Here is a 24,962-nt window from a genome sequence, read left to right as displayed (position 1 = left end):
TTCCTTTTATATGTCCTTGTACCAAGAGCTTTGAGCCATTCACCTAGCACTTTCCAAAACATTGCCTAAGGCTCAGCCCAAGATCTCCCCTTGCGGTTGGGAAACAAGCACACTACTTTGTAGCCACTTTCCTAGTACACTAAGCTTGCACCTTCTGCTTTCTCACAGCCTAGCACTCTTTCACAAGATTTACGGGCACGAAAGAATCTAAAACATGGTCTCGATAGTTGGGAGGAAATTACCTTTAGAGGCTCCTCCTATTTTTTGACATTCCCCCAAATAAATATAATATTTCACTAAATGTGACCTATAACCTAACAGTGCCAAAATCTCACCAGCACATAGAATCTGGCTTTGGTTTGCTGTCACTTTGTGAAACAAAAATCACAAGCTTACTTCGTATTATTTCAAGTGACTGTTTTCCCCCTATTGAAAACTCCTTTAAATGTTGAAATTTCAGAATACTGAATCCCTTATGGAACTTACATTTCAAATAACAAGAACTTGTCCACGACTTCCACATGTACCTTTCTGAGGAGTTACCTATATTTACTGAACTATCTGAAGAGGAGCTCTTCCCATTCCCCAGTCACTAGAAACATAAATAACAAGACCAAAGAGAAAAACAAAACGAAAAACTAGCTTATCATCTAAATCCAAAAGTGAGTGACATTTCTTGTTTTGTAAACAAGGAGAATGACCCATCAAAAAAATCTTTATGTTCCTTTATTGGAGCAAGATTCCTGACCGGTATACAGTGATGTATTTACTAAACAGAGACCTGTGCAGAAATTACATACTATCCATCTTAGACAGGTTTTCATTACACTTTGCCTATTGATGGAATAGTTCCATTTATAAAGTTTTATACATCAAAAAGCTTTGAAATTTGACCAGGCTGTCCATTAATTCATCTCTGAAAAAGTTAAGTGGCATTTAATTTCAGCTACTATATTTTACAGCATTAAAAAGCTTATGCATTAGGTAGCTTCTCAAAATGATATTTATGCACAATGGCATTTAGCGGACAAAGCAGAGTCTATCATCTCACCCAGATTCACACAGACGGGCCTCATTTGAGAGCTATATGCTAAAAAGCTGGTACTCTGAGACGAAAGTACTCCTAACCTGAGTTTCTTACCACCAATACGGACTTCTTACTCTGCAAGCCTGTCTTCTTGGCCACATCTTACAGTGCCAGTGAAGACATGCCAACAATTGCCCTGCGTGTAACTTGGCAGTAGAGCACCAGGTCTGTCTGATGGTGGTGGCAGGCACTATTATATCCAGGTAAATAAAAGCCCGTATTTTGAAGCGCCAATTTGAGATACAAATCAAGGGTACAACACGTTCAGGACTGAGTTTTCAGCAATCTAGTATCCTGAATGATGTGAAAAGTTTCAGAAACTGATGGAAAATTGTACCCATGATGGGTTCCCAGCTATGGAGACATTAATACATTGATGCAAATCCCTTTACTCAATCAACATAGCCCTGAGGTCATCCCACAAAGTGCGTATCAAAAAATACGAAGTTAGGGTGACAAAGTTTGACAACAATGTTATACAAGTCAAACTCGGAAAGTCATATTAAGAATATCTGTTCTGAGAGAAAAGCATCAAATCCTTTGTGTACACATTTAGTTTTATTGTAACAAAGCAACTTGTACACTTTTAACGTTTAAAACTGAGCATCATCTTTCCTTTCCAGTGAAACAAAAAGAAAAATTTAAAAATAAAACAGGAACAAAATTACAATAGAGAATGTCAATTGCAAATAAGATCCTACAGGTTCTGCTGATTCTCCCATCGAGTGGCAGGGCTCAAGTCATCATTAGGAGAGAATTTTATTTTAAAAGTGTCATCTTAAACTGCAACGATGTCCGTTAAACATCACAATTAAACATGCCAAAGGAGAAGCCATGTTGTCAAAATGCCCACTTAACCCACCCAAACATCTCAAACCCACCCTTTGCTGACCTTCTATAACCCCATTTTTTTAAGTTTTTTTTTTCTTTTTTTAAACAAGAGAAAGTAGACAGATACATGTTGGTAAATGCTAACTGTCCATATTCACATAGAGACACAGTGTAATCTCTGAGCCCAATATACAGAGAAAGGAGGAAAAAAGCTAGAATTCTATGCACTACTACACAGGGGCCTAGCACCCTCCAGCTTCCAGCAGAGCTAAGGGAGCAGAAGGTTTTTCTTTTTTCCCACAGAGCATGGTGGTGTTGATTCCATAAAGTTTTTGTTGAGACAGGAAGGGATAAAAATGAATTTGGAACAGAAAGGGGTAGAGATTCTTCTCCCACTGAATTCTGCTCAAGGTATTTCCCCCCAAAACAAGTTGAGAACCATGGTAAAAAGGAGAAAAGAGACCTCAAAAACAGGGCGACTGAGCACAAGAGGAGAAAAAAAATAAAAATAAAAAGACTGCAATTTGCTCCCAGGGACTGGAGAAAATTTTAAAAAAAGGTTGGAATCCATCAGTGTTCCATTAGTCATCTTCTCCTTCATCTTCCTGTTAAGAAAAAAGGCAGGCAGTTAATCTTTAGGGTTAATCCTAAGGTCAGTCCCCATTCATACAAATCATGATGGACTCCATAGAACATGCTAAGGGAAATTAGTTTTATGAGCGGATACAGTTACCCCTTGGTACCTCCAAGGGATGGTTCAGAATCCTCTCCAGATACAAAAATGCTCAAGATGCTCAAGCCCCTTATCTAAAAGGGCATAGTACTTGCAAAGCACCTAGCCACATCCTCACATATACTTTAAATTACCTCAGGTTACTTATAACAAATACAATGTAAATACAATGTCTAATAGTTCAAGTTTTGCCTTTTGGAACTTCCTAGAATAAAAAAAAAATCTGCCATTGGTTGAACCTGAAGATGCAGAACCCATCGCACGAAGGGCCAACTATACATCAACCTGCATCGATTTTCAATAGAAAGACCCAGTGATGGTATTTCAGATACATTTTCAGCATTAACTAAATCAGACATCGTTTAGACCAAGTTATACAAACCAAAAACCAGTCTATCTCAAATCGGATTATAAGAATTTGTACAAAACATGCATATTTTTCTTCTTTGGGAAATTTCTCAGAATTTGACCAGCTGCATTATCCATAACACTTTCATTAAGTACTTACTTGCTAGGGAATGACAGAACTGAGCAGCCACAAAAACGAACCACAAGAGCAGAACTAATTAAATCAATGAACTTAGCAAAATTTCCTCCAGTCTTGGACAAAACAGCTTATCTTTCCTATAGATCCTCCCACAATTAGTTGAACCAGTCCCACTATTCAATATATACAACACGGTGAACTCTTTGAAGATTATCCTTTTGGATTTAACCAAAAAAATTTTCTTACCTCTCCTTCCTCCCCCTCATCGTCATCTTCATCTTCTTCACCTTCATCCTCATCCCCTTCTTCATCAATATCTTCTAATCCTTCTTCTTCTTCATCATCATCATCATCTTCTTCTCCTTCCCCTTCCTCATCATCCATGTCAGGAACCTTAAAAAAAAAAAGTTACCTTAGTAACTCATTTTCAAACAAATGCAACAAGTGCAACCTAGAATAAAAAAGAACATTCTTAACTCACCAAGTAGTACTGCAATGGATTTGGCCAAATATCATCTTTGATGACCTCTCCTAACTCATCTGCACCTGCATCAGAATGATCAGTAAACCAGGTGAAGAAGCTCTCTGGTTCCTCATGCTGTCTCTTCCTGCTGGCTTTATTCTGTGTTTGACTTGAACGTTTCGTCAAATCCTAAATAAAGATGGGAGAACTTTTGATGTAGACTCTCTACACTTCAATTTCCTATAAAATATTTTTTTCAATTTCCTGTAATTTAAATGTTTTGACCCAAAAGCAGAGCAAAAAATGGACATTAGTATGTTATCTACATTATCCTTACCCAAAAATACATATAAAAAGTATAGCAGATAAGGAGAAAAAGAGAAGTCCTAGAATTTTAGGTCTGTAAAGAACATTGTCTAATTTGTAACAAGCTTTTCATGGAAGTTATCATCTAGACTTCGCTTTTTAATAAAATTAGTTTCACTTCAACAACTAATACCATAATATAGTAAATTTAAAATCTATTTGCTAGTTAAATGCAAACAGAAATGGATTTAGGGACATGGCAAGTCATTTGGAGAGCTCAGTCATCAATGGAGACACCAAAATGATTTACTTAATTTCTACAAAAACTTGCACCATAATTTGTAAGGCCTCCGAGCTATTCTATTTGGCTTTAACACAATGGAGCTTTTTATATACTTAAGGATTTGCATTTAACAAAGCACCAAGTATTAGCTAAATGGTTCAACTGAATCAAACTATAAAAGATATTTATGCCCAACAATTCCTCAAATACCTTTCCAGATTTCCATTTGATTTCAGTGGACTTTGAAGATGGATCACCACTCTCATTCAGATGAAATTCTTTGGAGAGAATTTTATTTTCGAAGTAAGGGTTTTCATCAAAATACTATAATAAACGATTATAAAATTAGAAATCAATACAAACAGTCCTTCTAACCAAAGCTCAAGTTAATTTCCATAGCGACAAGTTACTGGTACTTACAAAATCTATTCTGTAACCTGATTTAATATCTTCAAATTCTGTCACTTCAACTCTTGTCAAATAATGCAGCGCCTCTTCATCCTCCTCCCCAAGCAGTGCAGACACTAGACCAGCAAACAGATCAAATGACTACTAAATATTATGAACAACTCAAGCAATCTCTTTACAAAAGTTTTCCAAATTTAGTGAGCTGCTTTGATTTCATAAATCCATTATTAACTGAAAACTAAATGGCTGTCAATCTTTTATCAATAACTGAATAGAATTCCAAGTTAGAATACAATCTTTTCTAAATAGCATTAATTTCAAGCCTATCCCTATTTCAACCTCTGCATGTAACTAACATGATGCACCAAGTCTTTAACCTAAACGAAGACCCTTCTATTCTGTAACAAATGGACATCCCATACCCTTTAATAATGCTCTGCCGTAACATACCTTGTGGATGGTTGACAAATGTTGTTACCCAAAAATTTGGGATTTTGGCGATCAATTCCGACCTCTTCTGAAAAAATGGTTGGCGGAGTTTGTTATATTTCTGTTCTACTTTCAAAATCTCCTCACTGGCTTGTTCATTAAGTCTGAAGCAAAAGAGGAGACAAGTTGACGACGACAGTATTTAACAAACACAAAAATTGCTGAGTTTATAGAATATTCGCCCTGATTAGCTTTAGAACAGTGCAAAGTACTTACTTATAATAAGCAAATCACCTAGATTTTTGTAGCCACTCAAGTCAAAATTAAGATAGCAATTTGATCTATTTTACCAATACCACTATTAACAACAGTTTACTTTAAGTGCCCAAACAGTATTTTGGTAACATTGTATATTTACTTTTAGCTACTCTGTCACCAGGCTAACTTCAATTCAATTTCCCTCAGGCAAAACAAGAAAAAAGCTGCCAATCAAGTAACAAAAGTTATAAGGCAAGTCAGAGCAACACTGATGCCATAATGCTAAATTGTCAGACGTCCACACACACCTCAATTTGTAGCCTATGAAAGTAAACTCAATCTTTACAAGGTAAATGTACCTCATCAGAAACTTTGACTGTACAAATATTTCACAGAAAAATAACACTGAATCCTCATAGTTATTTCCAACCAAATTATAATCACCTCCACTTGGCCAGTAGACATTTGATCAGTTTCAATGACTGCCAAACCATAAGATGTATGTCAGAAAACTCCTCCAAAGTAAACTGAGAAAAACTTTACCTGTCTATTTCATTTTGTACTTCATCAATATGTTCAATTGCTTCCTGTTGTTCTTTTTCTGCAAGAAAAAGGTGCACGAGGCTCAATACTAGTAAGTTTAACTACTTTTCCTGATGTTAACACTATCTGTGATGTGAATTATATCAATAAAGCTGTTTAAAGAAAAACACCTAACTACTACTACTACTACCAGGCATGCTCTCCACCTGTTCAAGCGTGTAGTTAACAAATTACTTTATAATTAAAAGACTTCAAATCACGCTGTTAAGACTACTCAAAATGTTCGACTGTAACAGTTTCTAAGCGTTCCATTACAAGAGACCAATTATTAATGTTTCTATTGAGAGGTAAAGGAACAAACCCTACTCAGAAACTCTTAAATGTTTTTACAAATCACGTTATATACTTGCAATAGAGTAATACCGGCTATTAACTACAATATGGAATCTAACCCACGACAATAACAAAAATTAGGACACCACCTATCTCCATCGTGGAATCACCGTTTATACAAAGTTGAAAATACTGTTCAGTATCGATTACTATTAAGACATCAGACACGCCTACAAAGACAGGGAAGGCTCTCGGAACTAGAACCCACAACCGCAAACACTCGACTTTACCTTCTTAGAATATGAACCCCAGAACTGGAATCTGACCTTTCTCACCGCTCCAACCCAATTTCAGGAGGGCTGATTTCAGATGCGGCCCCACATGATTTGGGAGCACACTTAGAGGAAGCAAGAACGAAGTCAGGAAACTATAAGCCAAAGGGAGAGGAGGAAAGAGGGGTGTGCTATGGGAAAGGTGCCGTTTTGTCCGGTAAAGACTGCAAAACCTACAAAGCTAAGTGGGCGTGAAGGGGCCTGATCGCGCAGTTCATTTCCGGCAACCATCCTGGGTTGTGCAGCCCCCCTGCCGAGAAAGCCTTCACGGAAAAGGCTCGGAGATTTTCCACGAACCATTGTAAAGACCCTCCGACACCAGCCGCCGCGCCAGCTTTCTCAGCGCGCTGCCGCGACCGGGAGGCCACCCCACGTGGGGAGTGCCGGGGGCCGGCGAGAGCATCCTCCGGGCGGCCCGGGCCCGCGGCGCGGCCGGCCGCGTGCTTCCCGCGCCCCCACCCCGCCCCAACTCGAGGCGGAGGGCCGTGCCGGGGCCGGCCTCCGGGTGGGGGTGCGGGGGCGCCGCCCGCGGGCCGAGCGCGAAGGGGGAGCCGCGCGGAGGCCTGGGCGCGGGGCCGCGTCCGGCCGCACCATGTGGCGGCGGCGGCGGCTGATGGGAGCGAGGCATCATGGCGGAGCACAATAAAGAGAGGCTTCTCGGGAGGGAGGGAGGGGGAGGAGAGCGAGGGAGGGGGGAGAGGAAGGGGGGGTCTCCTCCGCCCGCGCCGAGCAGGCCGCAGCGCCCCCGCCTCGCAGCGCCGTCCGCCGCGGCGGCGCCACCCGGCCCCGGCCCCGCGCGCACAAAAAAGGGCGCCGAGGCGCGCGCCGGCTCGTCCGCTCAGCGCCCCCCGCGCGCCCCGGGCACCGCCGGCGGCCTGCGGCCGGACGGGCGGCGAAGATGGCGGCGCGGGCCGGCCCCCGCCTCGACTGCTCCTCACCTGAGGTCTCGTCGGCCCCGTCGTGGTTGGAGTTGAGCTCCTTTTTACTGACTTTGGCCGCCGGCGCCGACATGGTGCTGCTCCGCGGTCGGGGGGGGAGCGGGGAGGGGGAGAGAAGGGAAGGCGAAGGGGGCGGGCAGCGGCTTCCCCTCACGCCACACGCGCGGGTGCTCGCTCGGTCCGGCCGCCTCCTCCCGGCGCTCGCTCGCTCTCCCTCCCCCTGGCTTGCGCGCGCTGCCCTCGCGGCCTGACGACGAGGGAGGGGCTGGGGCGGCGTGCCGGGCCCCGGCCCGGGCTCCTGCTTAGGGAGGGGAGGCGGCGGCGGGCGGGCAGGCGGCTGGGCTCCCTCACTCACGCTCCGCGCTCCAGCTCGCTGCTCGTTCTCCCCAAGCCGCCTCCTCCTCCACCTCCTCCTCACGGCGAGGGGCGGGCGGCAGGGCGCAGGCGCGCCAGGCCCAGCGCGCACGCCCCGCCCCCGGCCGGAGAGGCTCGCGCCGCCTCACCATTGGCCGGGGCTCCGGGACGAGGGGGCGGGGCCGCTGCGAGGAGACACAGGGCCAGGCGAAGAGGCGGGAGGAAGGAACGCCGCGACGTACGGGGCCGGCCCCCTGCGCCGCGCACCCCTCCCCCGCTTTCCCCTTCTCCGGACCGACCCGGGACATTTGCGCTCTACGGGCGCGCGGCGGCCCGGGGGGCGGGGCCTCGCCAGGCAGCGCGCAGGCTCCCGGGCTGGTGCGTCACGTGGTGGCGGAGCGGCTTCCCTTCTCCGCGGGGTGGCGCGGGGGAGAGGGGTGTCCGCAGCCCCCCAAAAGCGCAGGCCTAGTAGTAGCCTGTCTTCACATTAGGGGCTCAGAAATATACCCACCCCAGGTTCTGCACTCTGGGACACTACCGGGCGTCCCTATTCCTGGGGGAAGGAAGACTGCACCTCCATCCTATTTCCCAGACGAGAAGGCTGCTTGTTGGCAAAGCCCGAAGCAGCCCGGTACACACACACACAAGGCCTTTTCCTGGCTCTTAGCCCAAGCTCTGTGTAACAGGCTGTTTGCACTTGGGCAAGTCACTTTTCCTCTCTGGACCTATTTTTGTTATAAAATTATAAAATTCAGAAAAGGCATGGAACGTCGTATTAGCGATGATCTTAAGCAGGGCCGCACTAAAGTGGAAGTGCTCAGAAGGCAAGGTGTCACATTCACCCGTGGGTCCTTTTGGCCCAACTCGGTGCCGAATTCAAGGAGTCTGCAAGAAGTCGTACATAGTGCTAAGCTCCAGTCCCAGCAACTGAGCCTGCATCGCTTTGAAGCCACACAACTGCGAGATGGGGTAGGCGGTGTTAATTTCATTTCACCGTGTCAGAGAGAGGACCAGCATGGTCTGCTTAAGAGGCCAGGTCTTGAAACACAAAGTAGAACCAAAGCCGTTTCTGTTTTAAACTGTGCTTTCCTGGTAATGCAAGTGCACCACTGTCCTACTCCCTTCTGCATGCAGGGCCCTAAGACATGGGCCACAAAAAGCCTGAAACCTCTCCTTGGGTATTTGTAACCAAAACTTGGGGTTGGACTATTTGCCTTCCAACATTCACATTTTACTATCAGCTCTTAAAACTCAAGTAGTATCTTTAGTGTCCAAGATAGTCCATTGGTGGGTGATGGATAAATGTTAAATGGCATATAGTCCACGGGTAGAGAATACAAATATCTTCTTGGGACTTTCCCCAAAACCCAGAAATTAATCTTTCTCCTCCAAACCTTATTATTCTCGGTTGTGGCCAGCTCAGTCCATACCTATCCCAATTGGACAGGCTTTTTAAGGGAAGAATTATTAGCACCAATGAGAAGCTGATAAATGTTTGACAACCAGCTCCCAGAAGAGAAAAAAACAAACCAAAATCCCTGATTTGTAGCATTTGCTGATTTCAGTGGTATAAAAATGTTCTCACCATGGCCAGTTTCCTGCTACTGCTGTTATGTCACTGAAAAGAACTGGAAACAGCAGGTTCCAGTGCACTCTGAAGCATGTAGCATGGGCCACAGGCTGTGGTAAGTACACACGTTTTCTCATTAATCCTCATGAAATACAAGAGATAGGTATTAATACTATCAGTTCACAGATAAACTCAATTTCTTCTGATGCAAGTCGTAGAATTAAGGTTAGGGGACGACAAAACCCCTGCCCTAAGACAGAGTTTTTCCATTTTTTGACCTGAACTACAGTAAGAGGTACATTTGACATTAGAACCCAGCACACACCTATGCACAAAACAATGCTTACTCTTTGTGATGACTCTTAATCTTCTATTTTATTTTCTTTAAATGCAGGTCACTCTCCACTAAAATGATTTCATGACCCACAAATGGAATGAAACAGTCTGAAAAACACCATGCTAAGTAAAGGCTGCTGTTTTCATACAAAAAGCCTACTCACTGGTACCAGTGACCCAGAGCATCTCCAAAGTGCTGGATCTACCTGTGTTTCCCACGTATCTGCAGGGGCTCCAGGGAGCCTCGTGATGCTTTCTGATTAGGCAGTGGGCTTCAAGGCTCCCTTCCCACCACTCCAGCCCTTAGGACCATTCTGCTCGTCCTGACCTCTCCCATAGCACTTCTCAAGATGAAGTCAAGGAGCACACACTAGGAAGTGGAAGAGAAAGAGAAAGCAAAAGGGCAAGAGTTTCAGTAAACGGGGGAGTGGTCTGGATACACCAAGAGATAATTCACTGAATTATTGTTCTCTTTGGTCTCTCTCCCTCTTCAACATTCGGAGCTCTGCATTCTCCCCTTGGCCTCTCACCTCACTCTCAGAGTTCCTCCCTCTCCTTTTCTTCCCAGCTCCCTTTGAAGGAGGAGAACCCCACAATTTAAAGATTGGAGCAGAGATGCTGGTGTTCCCTATGATGCAGCAGCGTCCCAAGAGGAAATAACTTGGAGGGACTGTGGTTGCACCTTGCGATCCCTTCTGGTCCTGTTTGTTAACTCCCAGGAAGCTAAACAGAAGGCGACCAGAAGGACTCATCCACATTTTGCTGCTCGCAAGTGGGAAGGAACTTACTATCTGTCTCAAGAGCACTGATTATGAGCCAATCACTCTTGTGTTTCACTTCCACTTAAGCCTCACAACAAGCCTAACAGATAGGTACTGTTGAGCCCATTTTACAGTAAGATGAAAGAAACATAGATCATGTTTCTTGCCCACAGGTCACATAGCCGGACAGAGCCAGGTTTCAAGCCCTGGCTGTCTAGCTTTACCGGGGCATCAGCTGGGCGGGAGGTCTTTGCTTCTCATTTGGAAGGGGATAGACTGAAACCCATTATCATTAAACTTGCCACATCACCCAGCAGATCCACAGGAGCTCTGCAATGAGGACTCCTCATCCAGTGCTCCTTCCACAAGCACAGCTGGACCTCAGCCAAGTCAGCAAGTTAGGAAGATTCCCCGGGTTCTGAGCCCCTCCTCTCTGCATTGAGCCAGCCTGCTGTCATGTTTTCCTTGGAGCAATGCTTTCCTGCCTTCCACCTATCCAAACCCAATCCCCGTGAAGGCCCCATCACATCCCCAATCTATCAAGGAGGTCTAATCACCAGAACAATCCACTCAGTGCCCAACTCCAAGCTGTGTGTTTGTAAAACACACCCCTCACCTCCAGGGGTTAATGGGGGGAGGGGCAAGCATGAAACCGACAATTACAATGTAATGATGTAAGGGCCGGGCTGGGGTGACTGGGTGCTGCAAGGGCAGAAGGGGGCTCCTAACTCCCAGCAGCTGTGGCTCAAAGGAGAATGCCTGCAAGAAGCGACTTTTCAACAGGAAGCTGCAGAAAGAGAAGATGGACATAGGTAGGGAGAGGGGAGTGATCCAGGCAGAGGACAAACGGGAGTCCAGGCCCTGAGGTGAGAGAATGGAGCCCCAGGAGGTGAAGAGAGGTTAAAGGTGCTGGAGGGGGCATGAACCTGGAGAGGTCGGCAGGGACCGAGTGGGCAGTGTCCCGGAAGTATTAGCCCACACCTCAAAGGCAATGGGAAGGCTAGGAAGGGTTTTTAAACCAGGGAGTCACGTGTTTGGCTTTGCTTTGGCTGGATGGGAGGAGGAGGAAGCCGGAAGCAAGATGAGGAGGTGGCAGTAATCCGGGCCAGAGTTGTGGGCAGGCGGCAACAGCAGGAAAGAGAGGTAGACGGATGTGAGAAGTGTTGAGGAGGTCAAACCACCAGGACTCAGAGATCTGATGGGACATGGAGGAGTGAAGGAGAGGAAAGGAGTCAATATGTTTCCCCCAGTTTCTGGTGCCACTTACCAAGACAGCAAAGAAAAGGAATGAGTTTGGGGACTGGGCTCATCGTAGGTGTGGGGTTGGGGCCAGGGATGAGCTTACACGTGCTCCAGGTCTCCCAGTTTCACCCCTTCTGGTTCTTTCTTCACATAAACCTAATCCACGCAGCTCATGTTTAAAATTCTTGTAAGGGAGTTTGGGGTCCCATCTCAAAAAAAGTCACCTAAAAGTCAATCTTTGCAAATCCCTTAAATTTCCAGTAAAATGTAGTGTCAGGACGTACCTTCCTTTGGCAAGTTCAGAGAGGTCGATGTTCCCTCCGGCCTGGGGGCAGGAGTCAGTCTCAGTTTCTTCGGTTTCTTGGCTTGAGTCGGAAGTGCAGACTGGTGTTTGGGGGCCATGCTGTGAGAAAAGCCAAGGACCTAACGTAGTGGAGACGCACGTCGAGAGAGCTGGGAGAACTAAGACTGCCCCAGGTGACAGAGGTTTAAATAAGCTCTGGAGCCGCCTGGAGGGGTATTTACATGACAGTGGGACACACCCCATTCCCCCTCCCCCAGCCTCAACCTCCTACTCACCCTCCAATCAAGATCAACTTCTTTTACTTGCTCTTAGCTTCACTCTACAAGGGCTTTCCAGGCAGTGGGTGGGTGAGGGAGGTATTTCCTTGGCCAGAGCAGTTCTGTGCTTTCCAGGACCCTCCTCGTCTTGATTTGAAACGCCAGCGGCCCATTCCCCCAATCCTGTCTCAAATCCTCTCTGTAGGCAGTGCCGCCCCCATTGAGAACTTGTATTCTTTTTTCCCTTTTGCCTGCAGACAATTTAAACACACTCTTGCCTCACCTCAACCTGGAACGTTCTTCCGTCTCTCCACCCCCGCCGCCATGTCTGGCTCCACCCCAACCTTTAAGGTCTCAGCTTGGAGAGATGAATGGATATTGAAATGAAGGAATCCCAGTCAAGAATTACAAAGGAAGAGGAAAAGCAGGTACCCTTGAGAGGACTTGGAGCAGTCATTCACTCTTCTCTCATTCCAGAAAAGACTGGAAGGTTAAGAGTTTGAAGAACCTGTAGAATACATTTGTCTGGGGGTCCCCAAACCCAGTGCCTTTTGGAACCTTTCAGGGAACAACTATGAGTAAGGCAAGCAACTGGAATTCACAGCCTCTCGAGGAAGGTAGGTTGGTTCAACCACTCTGGAAAACCCTGGGCCAGTTCTGCCAAAGCAGAGCTTGTGCAGAGTAACTCTGGTACCCGGCAGTTCTACTCCAGCCTCTGTGCCCACCAGAAGTCGATACCTGTGTGCACCAGTATTGCGATTATTTATTTATTTTTAATTGAAGTATAGTCAGTTACAATGTGTCAATTTCTGGTGTACAGCATAATGTTTCAATCATATGTCTACATACATAGATTCGTTTTCATACTCTTTTTCATTACAGTATACATGATAGAATGTGTAGAAGTATGTCCATAGCAGCAAGATTCATAGTAGCCAAAATCCAGAAACAATAAGAATGCCTATCAACAGCAAATGAATAGATTGTGAGATATTTATACAATGGAACACGATAAAAACAATGAAAACAAATGAACTACAGCTACATGCCATGATGTGAATGCAGCCTGCAAACATAATGTTGAGTGAAAGACACAAGATACAAAATAGGACAAGCTGTGTGATTCCACCGGTATCAAGTATAAAAGCAGACACAGCTGATCTATGCTGTTAGGAGTCTGGAGTGTGCTTACCTTTGCCTTGGGGAGGGATGTCATCTGAAGGGGACATGAAGGGCCTTATGGAGTCCTTTGTAGTGATGCCCAGTTTCCGGATCTGGGGCTTGCTACACCTGTGTATTGTGTTTGGTTTGTGATCCCCATGCTGTCATGTCTTTGATTCTTATAAAGAGCAGCCAGAGATACACAGTTCTGCACGAAATCTCTGGATTTTTTAAATTTAGCAACTAATTAAACATTTTAAAATACACTTTGTGGACCAAATAGGCCACTTTCAGCCTATGAGCCATCAGTTTGCAACCTCTGAGATAGTGCAGTGATTTTCCCTTTTTTTGTTTGTTTCTTCCCATTAATTACCCTCTTAACAAAATAAATCTTAGGCTTAAGTCAGTGATGTCAATACAGATAAGAAGCTGTGATCTTTCTAGTGGAAGACCCCACACCACCACCATTTCTTGCTCTCCTCCATTCCTCCATCCTCTGACAGCTACTCAGGGACTTTGGGCTCCTAAGACATTTTGAAAGTCACAAGTGTTTTGGTTTCACAGATGGGCAAGCTGAGATCTGAGAGAAGTGAAGCGATTTACCTAAAGTCATGGGGAGAACAACTGAGTTACAGCTAGCACCACAGTTCTGGGGTCACATTATCACAGGGATGTACTTTCTAACCAGCCTCAGTGTCCGTGTTTACACCTGGGAAATGGATGATTCTAATACCCTGCCTCTTTGTTTTAGGATTTTCAATTTGAGGACAAAGGGTCATCTTTTCCCTGTTTTCGCTAAAGTTATTCCCCAAAACTGTATGAAAAACAAAAACAAAAATCCTCTTTTGCTAAAACTGGGAGTCAGCTAAACCCCAAAATATAGAATAGGTGGTTGGATGACCAGAGCAGTGGAGAAGGAATGGGATGTGTGCAGGAAGCAAGGACAGATGCTCTGGCTACAGATTTCTGGGAGTATCAGCAAAGGACACTTCTGGAAGCAGAGGGGCAAACACCCAATCCCTTGCTTGTAGCAGCCAGAACACAATGAGATGTATTGACAGGATGCTGCACCCACTCAGGTCCTGGAAACAAAGGAGAAGGGGGTCAATGACGAGGGTAGCTAGAGGAGCTTCGAAAGATCCATAAAAATTTAAACTACCTTGAGATTCCTTTTTTCTACTCACCAACCTGAGAATCCAGAAGTTTAGAAACACCCTACCTAGAAGAGGGCAGCTTAAATGGATACAGCTCCTTTGGAGAGCAATTTAATCATCAAAGCATCTATCAGAAGTGCAAAAATCTATACCCTTGACCCAGAAATTCTCCTTCTGGGAATTTATCCTACAAATTTATTGTGGGGCTATGAGATGACACCTTTAAGAGGCAATTCATTGCAACATCATAAAAGTGAAAGTGTGGAGACAACCAAATTTTTTAGGCTTTGGGGGACCAAAGGTACTGCAACCATCAGATCAAAGAGAGAACCAGAGCTGTCTTGAAGCGAAATAAACAAAGTCCTAAACCAAGTAGTTAGTATGTTACCATTTGTACAAAAAGGAGGGTAGAAAAAAAAAAACATGTTCACTGATGTGCCTGTATATATATAACACAGCTCTTAAAGGACTCCTGTGAAAGTGATAAGTCTGTCATCCTTAGGGAGGCGCTGAGTGGTAGTACATGAAAAGACAGGGATAGAGGGAGATGTTTCACTCTGTTGTACGTTTTGAATTTTGAACCTTATGTATACATTATGTTAAAACAGAACAAAGATTACAAGTGCTCCAGTACTTAGAATCACTTAGATCACCAGAGTACAGCACCCACCTGGTACATGTCAGTTTAAATTAAAACATGCAAGACCCCACCTTTCCTTTCCTCCACAGCTTCCAAAACTTTAACTTCCTGGATTCCTAGAGATGTTACTAGGCAACTGTACAACTCTACTCTATTCCCAAACTGGCCACAGACAAGGTGGGGGCAAGGCAAGAGGCCACCCTCCAGCCCACCCCAAAGGTGACAGTATCATGGTGCTCCAGAACCCCAAGGCCAGGCTCCCTCTGGGAACCAGACTTTTCCAAAACATCCCAAACACCATCGCTGTATGAGAGGATTTCAGTAAGCATTACCATTTTAAACCCTCTCGTCAGCCTTCCCAGAATAGTATTATGTCCTTAATTTTACAGATGGGAGATCAAACCAAATGAAAATTGATACTCAAAGAATCTTGTCCAAAAATCAAGGGGATAGGAATAGAAGAGTCAGGATTCAAACCGGTGTCTTTCTGAGAGAAAGACAAATACCATATGTTATCACTTATATGTGGAATCTAAAATATGATACAAATGAACTTATTTACAAAACAGAAGCAGATTCACAGACAGAAAACAAGCTTATGGTTACCAAAGGGGAAAGCGGGTAGGGAAGGTAAATTAGGAGTTTGGGGTTAGCAGATATAAACTACCATGTATGAAATAGATAAACAACAAGGTTCTACTGTGTAGCACATGGAACTATATTCAGTATCCTGTAATATACTGTAATGGAAAAGAATATGAAAAAGCATATATATATGGATATATGGATATATATGTATGTGTATATATATATATAATATATATACACATATATATATAAAAAACTGAATCACTTTGCTGTATACCAAAAACTAACATAATATTGCAGATCAACTATACTTCAATAATAAAAAGAAAAAAAACCCAAACCCTGCATCTTTCTGACTCCTTTTCACCACTTTTAGCCTTATTGTGATGCAAATGGTTACTACCCAGAGCCTGATTGCCAGGTAAGCCCAGAACACACCAAGGTTTGTCTGTGAGGCTGGTAGGACCCTGGGACATCATCTCTGGCCATCTCCTGATAGATTTCCCATCAAACTTCTCAGCACAGTAGAGGCACGGGGATTAAGACAACATTTTGTCTTAAATGGGTGCCAGGACCTGACAGTCACTACTTGATTTCTCTTTCATTGCCCTCACGCTGTGTTCTGGCTCCTTAGGACTCATTAAAAAGTTAGTAATAGTATTTTTATTAAAACTTAGAAAATTAGAGGGGAGGGTATAGCTCAGTGTTAGAGTACATGCTTAGCATGCACAAACGAGGTCATGGGTTCAATCCCCAGTACCTCCAGTTAAATTAAAAAATAATAGTAAATAAATAAACCTAATTACCTCCCTTCCCCTCCCCCCTAAAAACAATTAGAAAATTAATAAAATTAATATAAGGCAAAAAAGGTAATACTGGTATCTCACCATTAAGAGATAGTAATTACTAATGTAACCTATCTACATAATATAACATATGTCATGCAATATGTATTTTGTGCGCTTAAAATATGAGGATTATAGTACAAAACTGGTTTTTAGTCTAATTTTTTCCATTAACAATTTTTCTTTAACATCTTTTCATGCCATTATTTATTCTCCTGTGACAACATTTTTCATTGCTGTATTGTTTTCTGTTCGATAAATGTGCTATAAAGTATTTAACCAAACCTCAACAATGGAAATTTAAGGTGTTCCTACTGTTTCATCATTATAAGCCATGTTGTGATGATAAACATCCTGGCAACTAAATCTTGACACACATGATTAATTCCTTAGAACACATCCCTAGAACTGCAAGTGTTGAGTGGAAAAGTATGTAAAATATTAAGGGTTTTTAGCATGTTGCCCAATTGTCCAGCTGCTTTCCTGCAGTGTTTGTGTATATTTCACTGAACCCTGCCTCATTCTCTGAAGTTCACATTCAGTAGGTGGAAAATTTTATCTCAGAGTTAGTACTACTAGTGAGCTAGAACAGTTTTTCTTATGCTTCTTGACTGATGGCATTTTTTCTTTTGTGAATGGCCCATTCATGTCTATTTGCCCAATTTCCTATTATATTGTGGTGTATCTCTTTTCTTTGTTAATTTATAAGTGTATTTTACATATTAAGCATATAAGCCTTCTTTTTTTATATATTGCAAAGTATTTTCCCTAGGTTGTTATTTGCTTATTGTATTTTTAGTGATTTTTAATTATTTTTGGAGACTCACTAAAGTATTTTATTTTCATGTAAGCAAGGCTTTCAATCTTTTCTTTCTTTCTTTCTTTTTTTTTTTTTTTAAATGGTTTCTGCCTTTGGGATGCTTAGAGAGAACTCCATCCCAAGATGATGTAAATAATTACTTGTGTTTTCTTCTTGTATTGATATATCTTCCTTTTTAACCCTACAAGTTATAGCCCACCGGAATTCATTCTGGAGTATGTTATAAGGCAGGGATATAATTAGAATTTTTTCCAAATTATTAGTAGGTAGATCCAACACTTTTTTTTTTCAGTCAATATATATTGATTAAGTCTTTTGATGAGAAAGCTGTTGTTAAAAGTGATGGCAAATATAAGGAAGAATGGAACACAAGCCATCTCTCAGTGAATAACTTTGAGTTTCCTAAGATTTAATTTTACCCAAATAACTGTTTGCACATTACATTTTTTCAATAGAATGGGTGCTGCAGTTCATAATGTTGACAAAATAAATACTGGAATTTACAAATTTAGAAGAAAATTTGCTTACACAGACCCATATTCATTCATTCAATCAGTCAGTATTTACTGAGTGTCTAATACATGCCAGGTAGCAATGATTATGATAAGTTCTTTGAATAAAAGACATAATTCCATATGGTGGTTCTGTTTTGGGGTTTTTGAGAAACCTCTATATTGTTTTCCGTAGTGGCTGCACCAATTTGCATTCCCACCAACAGTGTACAGGAGTCCCCTTTTCTCCACTTCCTTGCCAACATTTGTTATTTGTGTTCTTCTTGGTGATGGCCATTCTGACAGATGTGAGATGGTGTCTCATTGTAATTTTGATTTCCAGTTCCTTGATATTGGTGATGTTGGGCAGCATTTCATGTTCCTGTTGGCCACCTGCATTTCCTCTTTTGAAAAATGTCTGTTCAGTTCTTCTGCCCATATTTTTAAATAGGTTGTTTGTTTGTTTGCTTTTTAATGGAAGTACATTTGATTTAAAATGTTGTATTAGTTTCTGGTGTACAGCATGGATGAACTTGGAGGGCAATATGCTAAGTGAAATAAGTCAGACAGAGAAAGATAAATACTGTAACAGATCACTTACATGTGGAATCTAAAAAAATACAACTAGTGAATACAACAGAAAAGAAACAGACTCACAGATGTAGAGAAGGAATTAGTGGTTACCAGTGGGGAGAGGGAAGGAGGAGGGGCAAGATGGAGGTGGAGGATTAAGAGGTACAAACCATCAGGTATAAAATAATCTACAAGGATGTGCTGTACAACATGGAGAATATAGGCACTGTTTTATAACAACTATAAATGGAGTATAACCTTCAAAAATTGTGAATCATTATCTTGTATCCTGTACTGTATAATACTGTACACCAAGTGAACTTCAATTTAAAAATATGATATTATAAAATAAATACATAAAGTTTAAAAAAAAAGGTAGATAATAAGGTAAGCCTTCCTAATGAGCTGGCAATTGGGCAGAGACCTCAAAGAAGCGAGGAGTAGGCACTGTGATCAGGAAAGGAACATTCTAGACAGAGGAACAAGGACTAAGCCCTAAGGCAGGAGCATGTTCCAGGTGAAGCAGAGGTCAAGTCACTGGAGTGGGGTTCATGCTGGGAGATGCGCTCAGAGAATGTTGGAGGCTCTGTTCTTGTAGGACTTGTGTGCTGTGATAGGGTCTCTGTATTTTTCTACATCGGGCTTACAAAATTCACAGCTGATTGAGACCTGCCTATGACCTGAATGAGATCATAGTTCATGTCAAAAACTGCAACAGGTATGAAGAAAATTCTGTAGGGTTAGAGAAAATGAAACAAATAAATCTACTGGCAGAGACCAGAGAAGGTAAAGTTTTAAGCTGGATCAGTAAGAATGAGTAGGCAATATGAGATTTCTTTAGGGGATGATGAAAATGTGTTAAAGTTGGTTGTTGTGATGATTGCACAATTCTGTGAATATACTAAAAAATCACTGAATTGTACACTTCAAACAATGGAATTATATGGTATATGAAGTGTTATCTCAGTAAAGTTGTTAGAGTTAAAAAAAATAAAAGAATGAGTTGGAGTTCCAAGTAGAATGAATGTACATTATAGACAGAGGGAAGTTATGGTTTGGTGAGAGTATTTGCAAGGAATTTTCTCTTTAAAAGTGAGAATTCCCAGTGGGGAGGGTATAGCTCAGTGGTAGACTGCCTGCCTAGCATGCATCCAGGCCCTGGGTTCAAGCCCCAGTACCTCTATTAAATAAACAGATGAATAAACCTAATTACCTCTCCCCCCTCAAAAAATAAGATTAATTAAAAAATAAATTAAAAATTAAAATTTCAAAAGTGCTTAAAAAAAAAAAAGAGAATTCCCTTGTCTGAGACTTTGAAAACTGTAAGAAATTGATGCTTGATGTTTTATGGAATGGATATTATATGTTGTCAGGCACTGAGCTAGGCCTTATGGTTGCACAAATGAAAAGAATATAGCCCCATTATTCAGATTTCGTAGACTAGTGGCCTGTGTATGCTCACAAGATGAGGGCAAAGCATTTATTGAACAAGTTAAGTGTTCCATTCTACTCTGAAATATCATCTTTGATGTACATTAAAAATTACACTTAAATCTGTTTCTGGACTTGCTATTCAGCTGAATTGATATCTATGATTATTCTAGATTCAATTCCACATTCTAAGTATATATGTTACTCGGACTATTTCTCTCTTTTTTTTAACAGCTTCATTAGGTGTGATTTACATGCCATATATTTCACTCATTTTAAGAGTACAGTTCAATGATGGCTGGTAAATTTACAAAGCTGCATAACCATCACCATAATCTGATTTTGGAACATTTCTATCACCCCCTCAAAAAACCCCACACCCATTCCCACCCCTAGCCCCAAACAACCACTAATCTATTTTCTATCGCTATAAAATTGTCTTTTCTGGACATTTCATATAAATGGAATCATGCGATAAGTTATCTTTTACATCTGATTTTACTTTGTCTATTTAGTAATATGTAGTGGTGCCTGGCGCTTTTCATTATTATTCAATTTTAGAAAGTTTCTTGGGCATTCTCATGGGTTTATGCTTCCAAATGAACAGGAACAAAAGTCATGTTCAAAACCCATTTTATAGATCAAAAGAGATCATCCTGCCAGGTCCCAACTTAATAACTTAATCATTTATTTTGTCTCTGAATAACTTTTGCGTCTCAAAATCAAATCCATCTTCATGGGACTTCTTTCTAACGGTTATCAGACTAAATAGATTTTTCCAGAAGAAACTGTTATCACACAGAATTAAACTGTAGCCCCAGAATAAATATGTACATCATAACCTTACAAGGTAACCAATTGGAGGGCACTTCATGTGTAAACTCTAGCCTGCTTCCTAAAAGCAAAACAAATCTACATACTCAGCTATGTGGCAAATCATTCTTCCTTTCTGAACCTCAGTTGTTTGTTCATAATCTACATAATGGGGACTGTAATGCCCATGTCTTGGAATCACGAATACCCACTTGTTTCACCTCCACTCTCCAACAGTAGGGCCACACCAGTCCCAACAAACAAAGAGCATGCACAGAACAGTTACTTTAATTAATTATGGCCTCCATGTGTTAAGCTCTTTCAGGTGCCAGATGCACTTAATCTTCACATTTACCAGATGTGGCAGGTATTGTTCTCATTCCATTTGATGTGTATTCATTCCAGGTGGGCACATACTTATTGATGACCTACTGTGGATGAGCACTGGCTTGGCAAAGGTAAACTTGAGGCTAGGGAGACAGTGGTCCCAGCACGTGGTAGAGTGTGGGAAGACATACACTGCAAAGTGGAGAAACAAACTGTAAATGCGTAATACTAAGTTAAGAAGGTCCGCCAAGAAGACAGCCAACAGGGCTGCAATGGAAAATAACAGGGAAAGCTTTCTTCAATCAAGCCTTCAGGAAAGGTCGGTCTGAGAAGAAAGTCTTCAATCTCAGATTTAAAAAATTAAAAGGAGCCAACACCTTGCAGAGCTGGGAGACAAACATTCCAGGCAAAGGAAACTGAGGCTCAGAAAGGGACAGGAAGGGCAGAAAGTCACACAGTGACTGCACAGAAGAGCCAAGATTTGAAACCCTAATGCCAGACACTAAAATCCCCTCCATGACTTTCTAATAACCGTCATTAACTGTGCTGGACTGGTGTGGGGGCTCACACATGGCAGGTCCTAAGAAAAATCAAGGCCTTTTTTGATCCTGAGTGGACAGATGGCTGTTCAAGGCTGGGGCTCCACCTACAGCCATGCTTGTGAGTGTGAGGCAGGGGGATTTATCATCCTGGACCCCCAGTTGGGGAAGGGGGCGGGAATTTTACCCAATTGTCCTTCTCTTCCTTCCCACTTTCCAACTCCAGCTCTGACAAAGCTGTTTTAATGAGTTTATTACGGCTCCTTTGTCTTAGTCCACCTTTGAGCTGGGGCCTTTCCGGGAGGGGGGGTGGCGGTGGGTAGGGGCCTGGGCTGGGCGGAAGCAAAGGCAGAGAGGCAGAAAGAGGGCAGGCCCCAGGCAACCTTGGAGCCTGGAGGGACTGAATTCACCTCTTTAATGCTACCTCCTCCTAGAGGCCTTCCTCCTCTGCCCTGGATAAAATAGTTGTTCCCAGATGCACCCTTATCCTCAGTTCTCGTCCCCTGCTTTGTGTTTCTTCTGGTCTTTGGCTTATAACAGGCATTCAATTAATATTTGTTGAATAAAACCGTTATTTGTGCTCTTCCATGTGAGGGATAGGGCTGGACCTTTTATCACCACTTCCTTCCCACCCGACCCTCCATCTTCCCAGCGGTCACCGCCTCCTCCCCGTAATGACCCTAGGCTTCTTCCGAGCACCTTTCACCCTGTAATTACTTCTGTGTCAATGTGCAGAGTGTAAATTCCAAGAGAGCAGGATTGCTTGGTGGCGTTCGCTGCTCCTGAGTACCGTATCTGACTCCTAGCGAGTGTAGGATAATCATTTGCTGAGTGACAGGATGAATGAGTGAATGAATGAATGAGTGAATGAAGCCCTTACCTGGGCTGGTAAAGGCCTCCCAGGGCTGAGCTGGGAAGCCTGCCTATGTGACTCTGAGGTAATGCCTACTGCCCAGAACGCCATCTTCCAAGTGGCTTTTATTTTACTGACACCACCTTTATCCTAAACAGTTCTGGAATTCCTCTTGAGTAAGTGGACCTTAAACTTCAGAGCATAAAAGAATGACCAGGAAAACCCCAGAGCGTACCTTAGAGAGGATGAATTAGTGGGGGCTAAGGGAATCTAGTTGTTCAAAATCATTCTCCAGTCTGCAATCAGGCATCTTCTCAAAGTACATAAATCCAGTTAAGTCACTTCCTTGCTGAAACTTATCACTGGTTTCCTGGTGCCCTAGTGATAAAGTCCAAACTCCACGTCCCTTTAGCATCTTCATGATCTGGCCCCCATGCACCTGCAACTTCAAGGCATCGGGTTCTCTGTCGCCTGGGGATTTCTTCGCAGAGCTCTTCCTTCTACGTGGAAGACTCTCCCCCTTTTCCCACTCCTGTTTTCTCCTTCAAGTTGTCATTGCCAGGCTGACTTCTTTTTCTTCAGACCTCAGCCTAGAAGCCCTCTCCTCCCCATGGCTTTTCCTGATCCCTAACTGCAGAGGACCATCTGCTGACCACACCTCCCTAGCCATCACCCAGAGCTGACTCACAGGGTATTGTAACTGTCTCTCTTGTGCAACTGTAAGCCTGTTGAGCAGAAACCATCATGGTCTTCAGAACCTAACACGGTGCCTGGCACACAACTGGTGGCAACTTGGGGGACAATAGCACTTACTTAGATGACCAGTCGTGTGTGTGTGTGTGTGTGTGTGTGCACGCGCGCGCGCGTGCGTGTGCTGAGAACCCATCCTGTTACTTAGGACTAATCTTTCCCGTACTTTAAAGTCCAGCCTCCCTTTGTGTGGTCTCGCTGATCCCTTACGGTGTGGTGCTAACAATGATATTAATAATTAAGAAGTACTGATAACATATTAGGTGCTGCTTTGTGTACTTGCTTTCCAAGTGTTAACTCATTCAGTCCTATTTCAACCCAAGAGATAGGCCTAACATCCCAATTCTATAAACAAGAAAATTGAGGCATGGAGTGATGTAAAGGAAGAAGCATGGGCTTTTGAATCAGGCAGTTCTGAGTTTTAATCCAACCTCCACCTCACTGTCTATGCATGACCTCGGGCAAGTCACAAAGGTCTCTGAGCCTTTGTTCTTTCCCACATCAGTGAAATGTGGGTTGTAATAATACCTAACCTATCAGGGTGTTGTGAGAATTCATGCGAAGTACTTAGCACATGGTGGGGACTCCATGTACCAGGAGGTGTTACTATATAATTAGTTGTTTCATCCTTGGAGCATGGTATAGATACTAAAAATTTGAGTTGTCTACTAAACAGAACTGAATGTTCCTAAAATAACTGCCACCAAGTTTTTAAAATGGGGATGACTTCTTTTTTTTTTTGACTCTTTGCAAGAGCCTCCTTGAATGCATTTGAACTTTCTCTGAACACACATTTACTGAACATTTTTTTTGCAGCAGGAAGTAGAGTAGGAAGGTGAGGTGAGTCCCAGGTGAGATTTAAAAGGGGCTCTGCCCTAACTGTTAGGCTGGAAACTCTTCTTACTGATGGCTAGACATTCATTCAATTAGTCTTTACCGTGTGTCAGGCACAGTGCTGGGCTCTAGGGACAGCTATGGTCCCCATGCTGGTGGAGCTGACCCACTGGGGCAAAGACAGGCATTACTACTTGGTTACTGGTTACTGTTGGTTTGAGGAATGCTCCAGAGGAGAGAAACTCAGTCCCCTGGGAACCAACAGTGGGCTTGGGATCTGGTCCCCATAGTAAATAACACTTCCAAGGAAGCCTGCAGATTAAGAGAGCAGGGAGGAGCGCTCCAGGTAGAGGCCAGAGGTCTGGTGGAGGAGTTTGAATTACTGTCAGGGGAACAGGGAATGGCCTGAGTGCCTGTGGCTTCAGGACAGGAAAAAGAGGGCTGGAGAAACACCGCAGGGCCACTTTTCTGCCCAACTGCTCCTTCCCTTCCACCCTCTTCCTCCTTCAGTGATCCCTGCTCTCCCTTTCAGCCTCCTCCTTTCTGACACATACACCTGCTCAAGACTCTCCCACCCTGGAAATGTTTCCCCAACTGTCCTGCTCGCCCAAGGTATAACACTCTCTCCAGCATAGCTAAGCATTTGTCTGTTCATTCATCCCCTCCTTTCTTTTCACAAATAAACCACATAAAACTTGAACCCTATAAACAGAGAAAAATAAAACTTTAATTATCCAGTGGCAACTGCTTTCCGTATCTGGATCTATACCTCTGGGTTTTGTTAGAAACATATTGTTGTAAAAACAGGATACACTATATATAAGTGGCATTTTATAAAAACTTTAATATGCTGCAAACAATTTGCCACTTGTAAACAGCAATATAACA

At 43.1% G+C, this 24,962-nt stretch overlaps 1 protein-coding gene across 2 annotated transcripts; it reads right to left on the bottom strand.

The window, feature by feature from the left end:
- Window positions 1–710: 710 nt before the first annotated feature.
- On the bottom strand, window positions 711–12,111 carry SET (SET nuclear proto-oncogene). Of its 2 annotated transcripts, none has more exons than XM_032478574.1 (8): window positions 7,432–7,868; window positions 5,829–5,886; window positions 5,049–5,191; window positions 4,611–4,714; window positions 4,401–4,514; window positions 3,620–3,790; window positions 3,385–3,531; window positions 711–2,523 (listed from the first exon to the last, which is right to left on the bottom strand). In XM_032478574.1, exons 1-8 carry the CDS (start codon window positions 7,502–7,504, stop codon window positions 2,500–2,502), a joined length of 834 nt encoding a protein of 277 aa, XP_032334465.1. In that variant the 5' UTR covers window positions 7,505–7,868; the 3' UTR covers window positions 711–2,499. The 2 variants fall into 2 exon arrangements, with proteins under 2 accessions (XP_032334465.1, XP_032334464.1); XM_032478573.1 differs by lacking the exon at window positions 7,432–7,868 and adding an exon at window positions 11,979–12,111 and having other exon boundaries at window positions 712–2,523.
- Window positions 12,112–24,962: the final 12,851 nt, after the last annotated feature.

The sequence above is a fragment of the Camelus ferus genome, chromosome 4 (assembly GCF_009834535.1).
Source record: "Camelus ferus isolate YT-003-E chromosome 4, BCGSAC_Cfer_1.0, whole genome shotgun sequence".
In the NCBI taxonomy this organism is placed as follows: domain Eukaryota; kingdom Metazoa; phylum Chordata; class Mammalia; order Artiodactyla; family Camelidae; genus Camelus; species Camelus ferus.
This window is presented reverse-complemented; position numbering and strand designations above follow the sequence as displayed.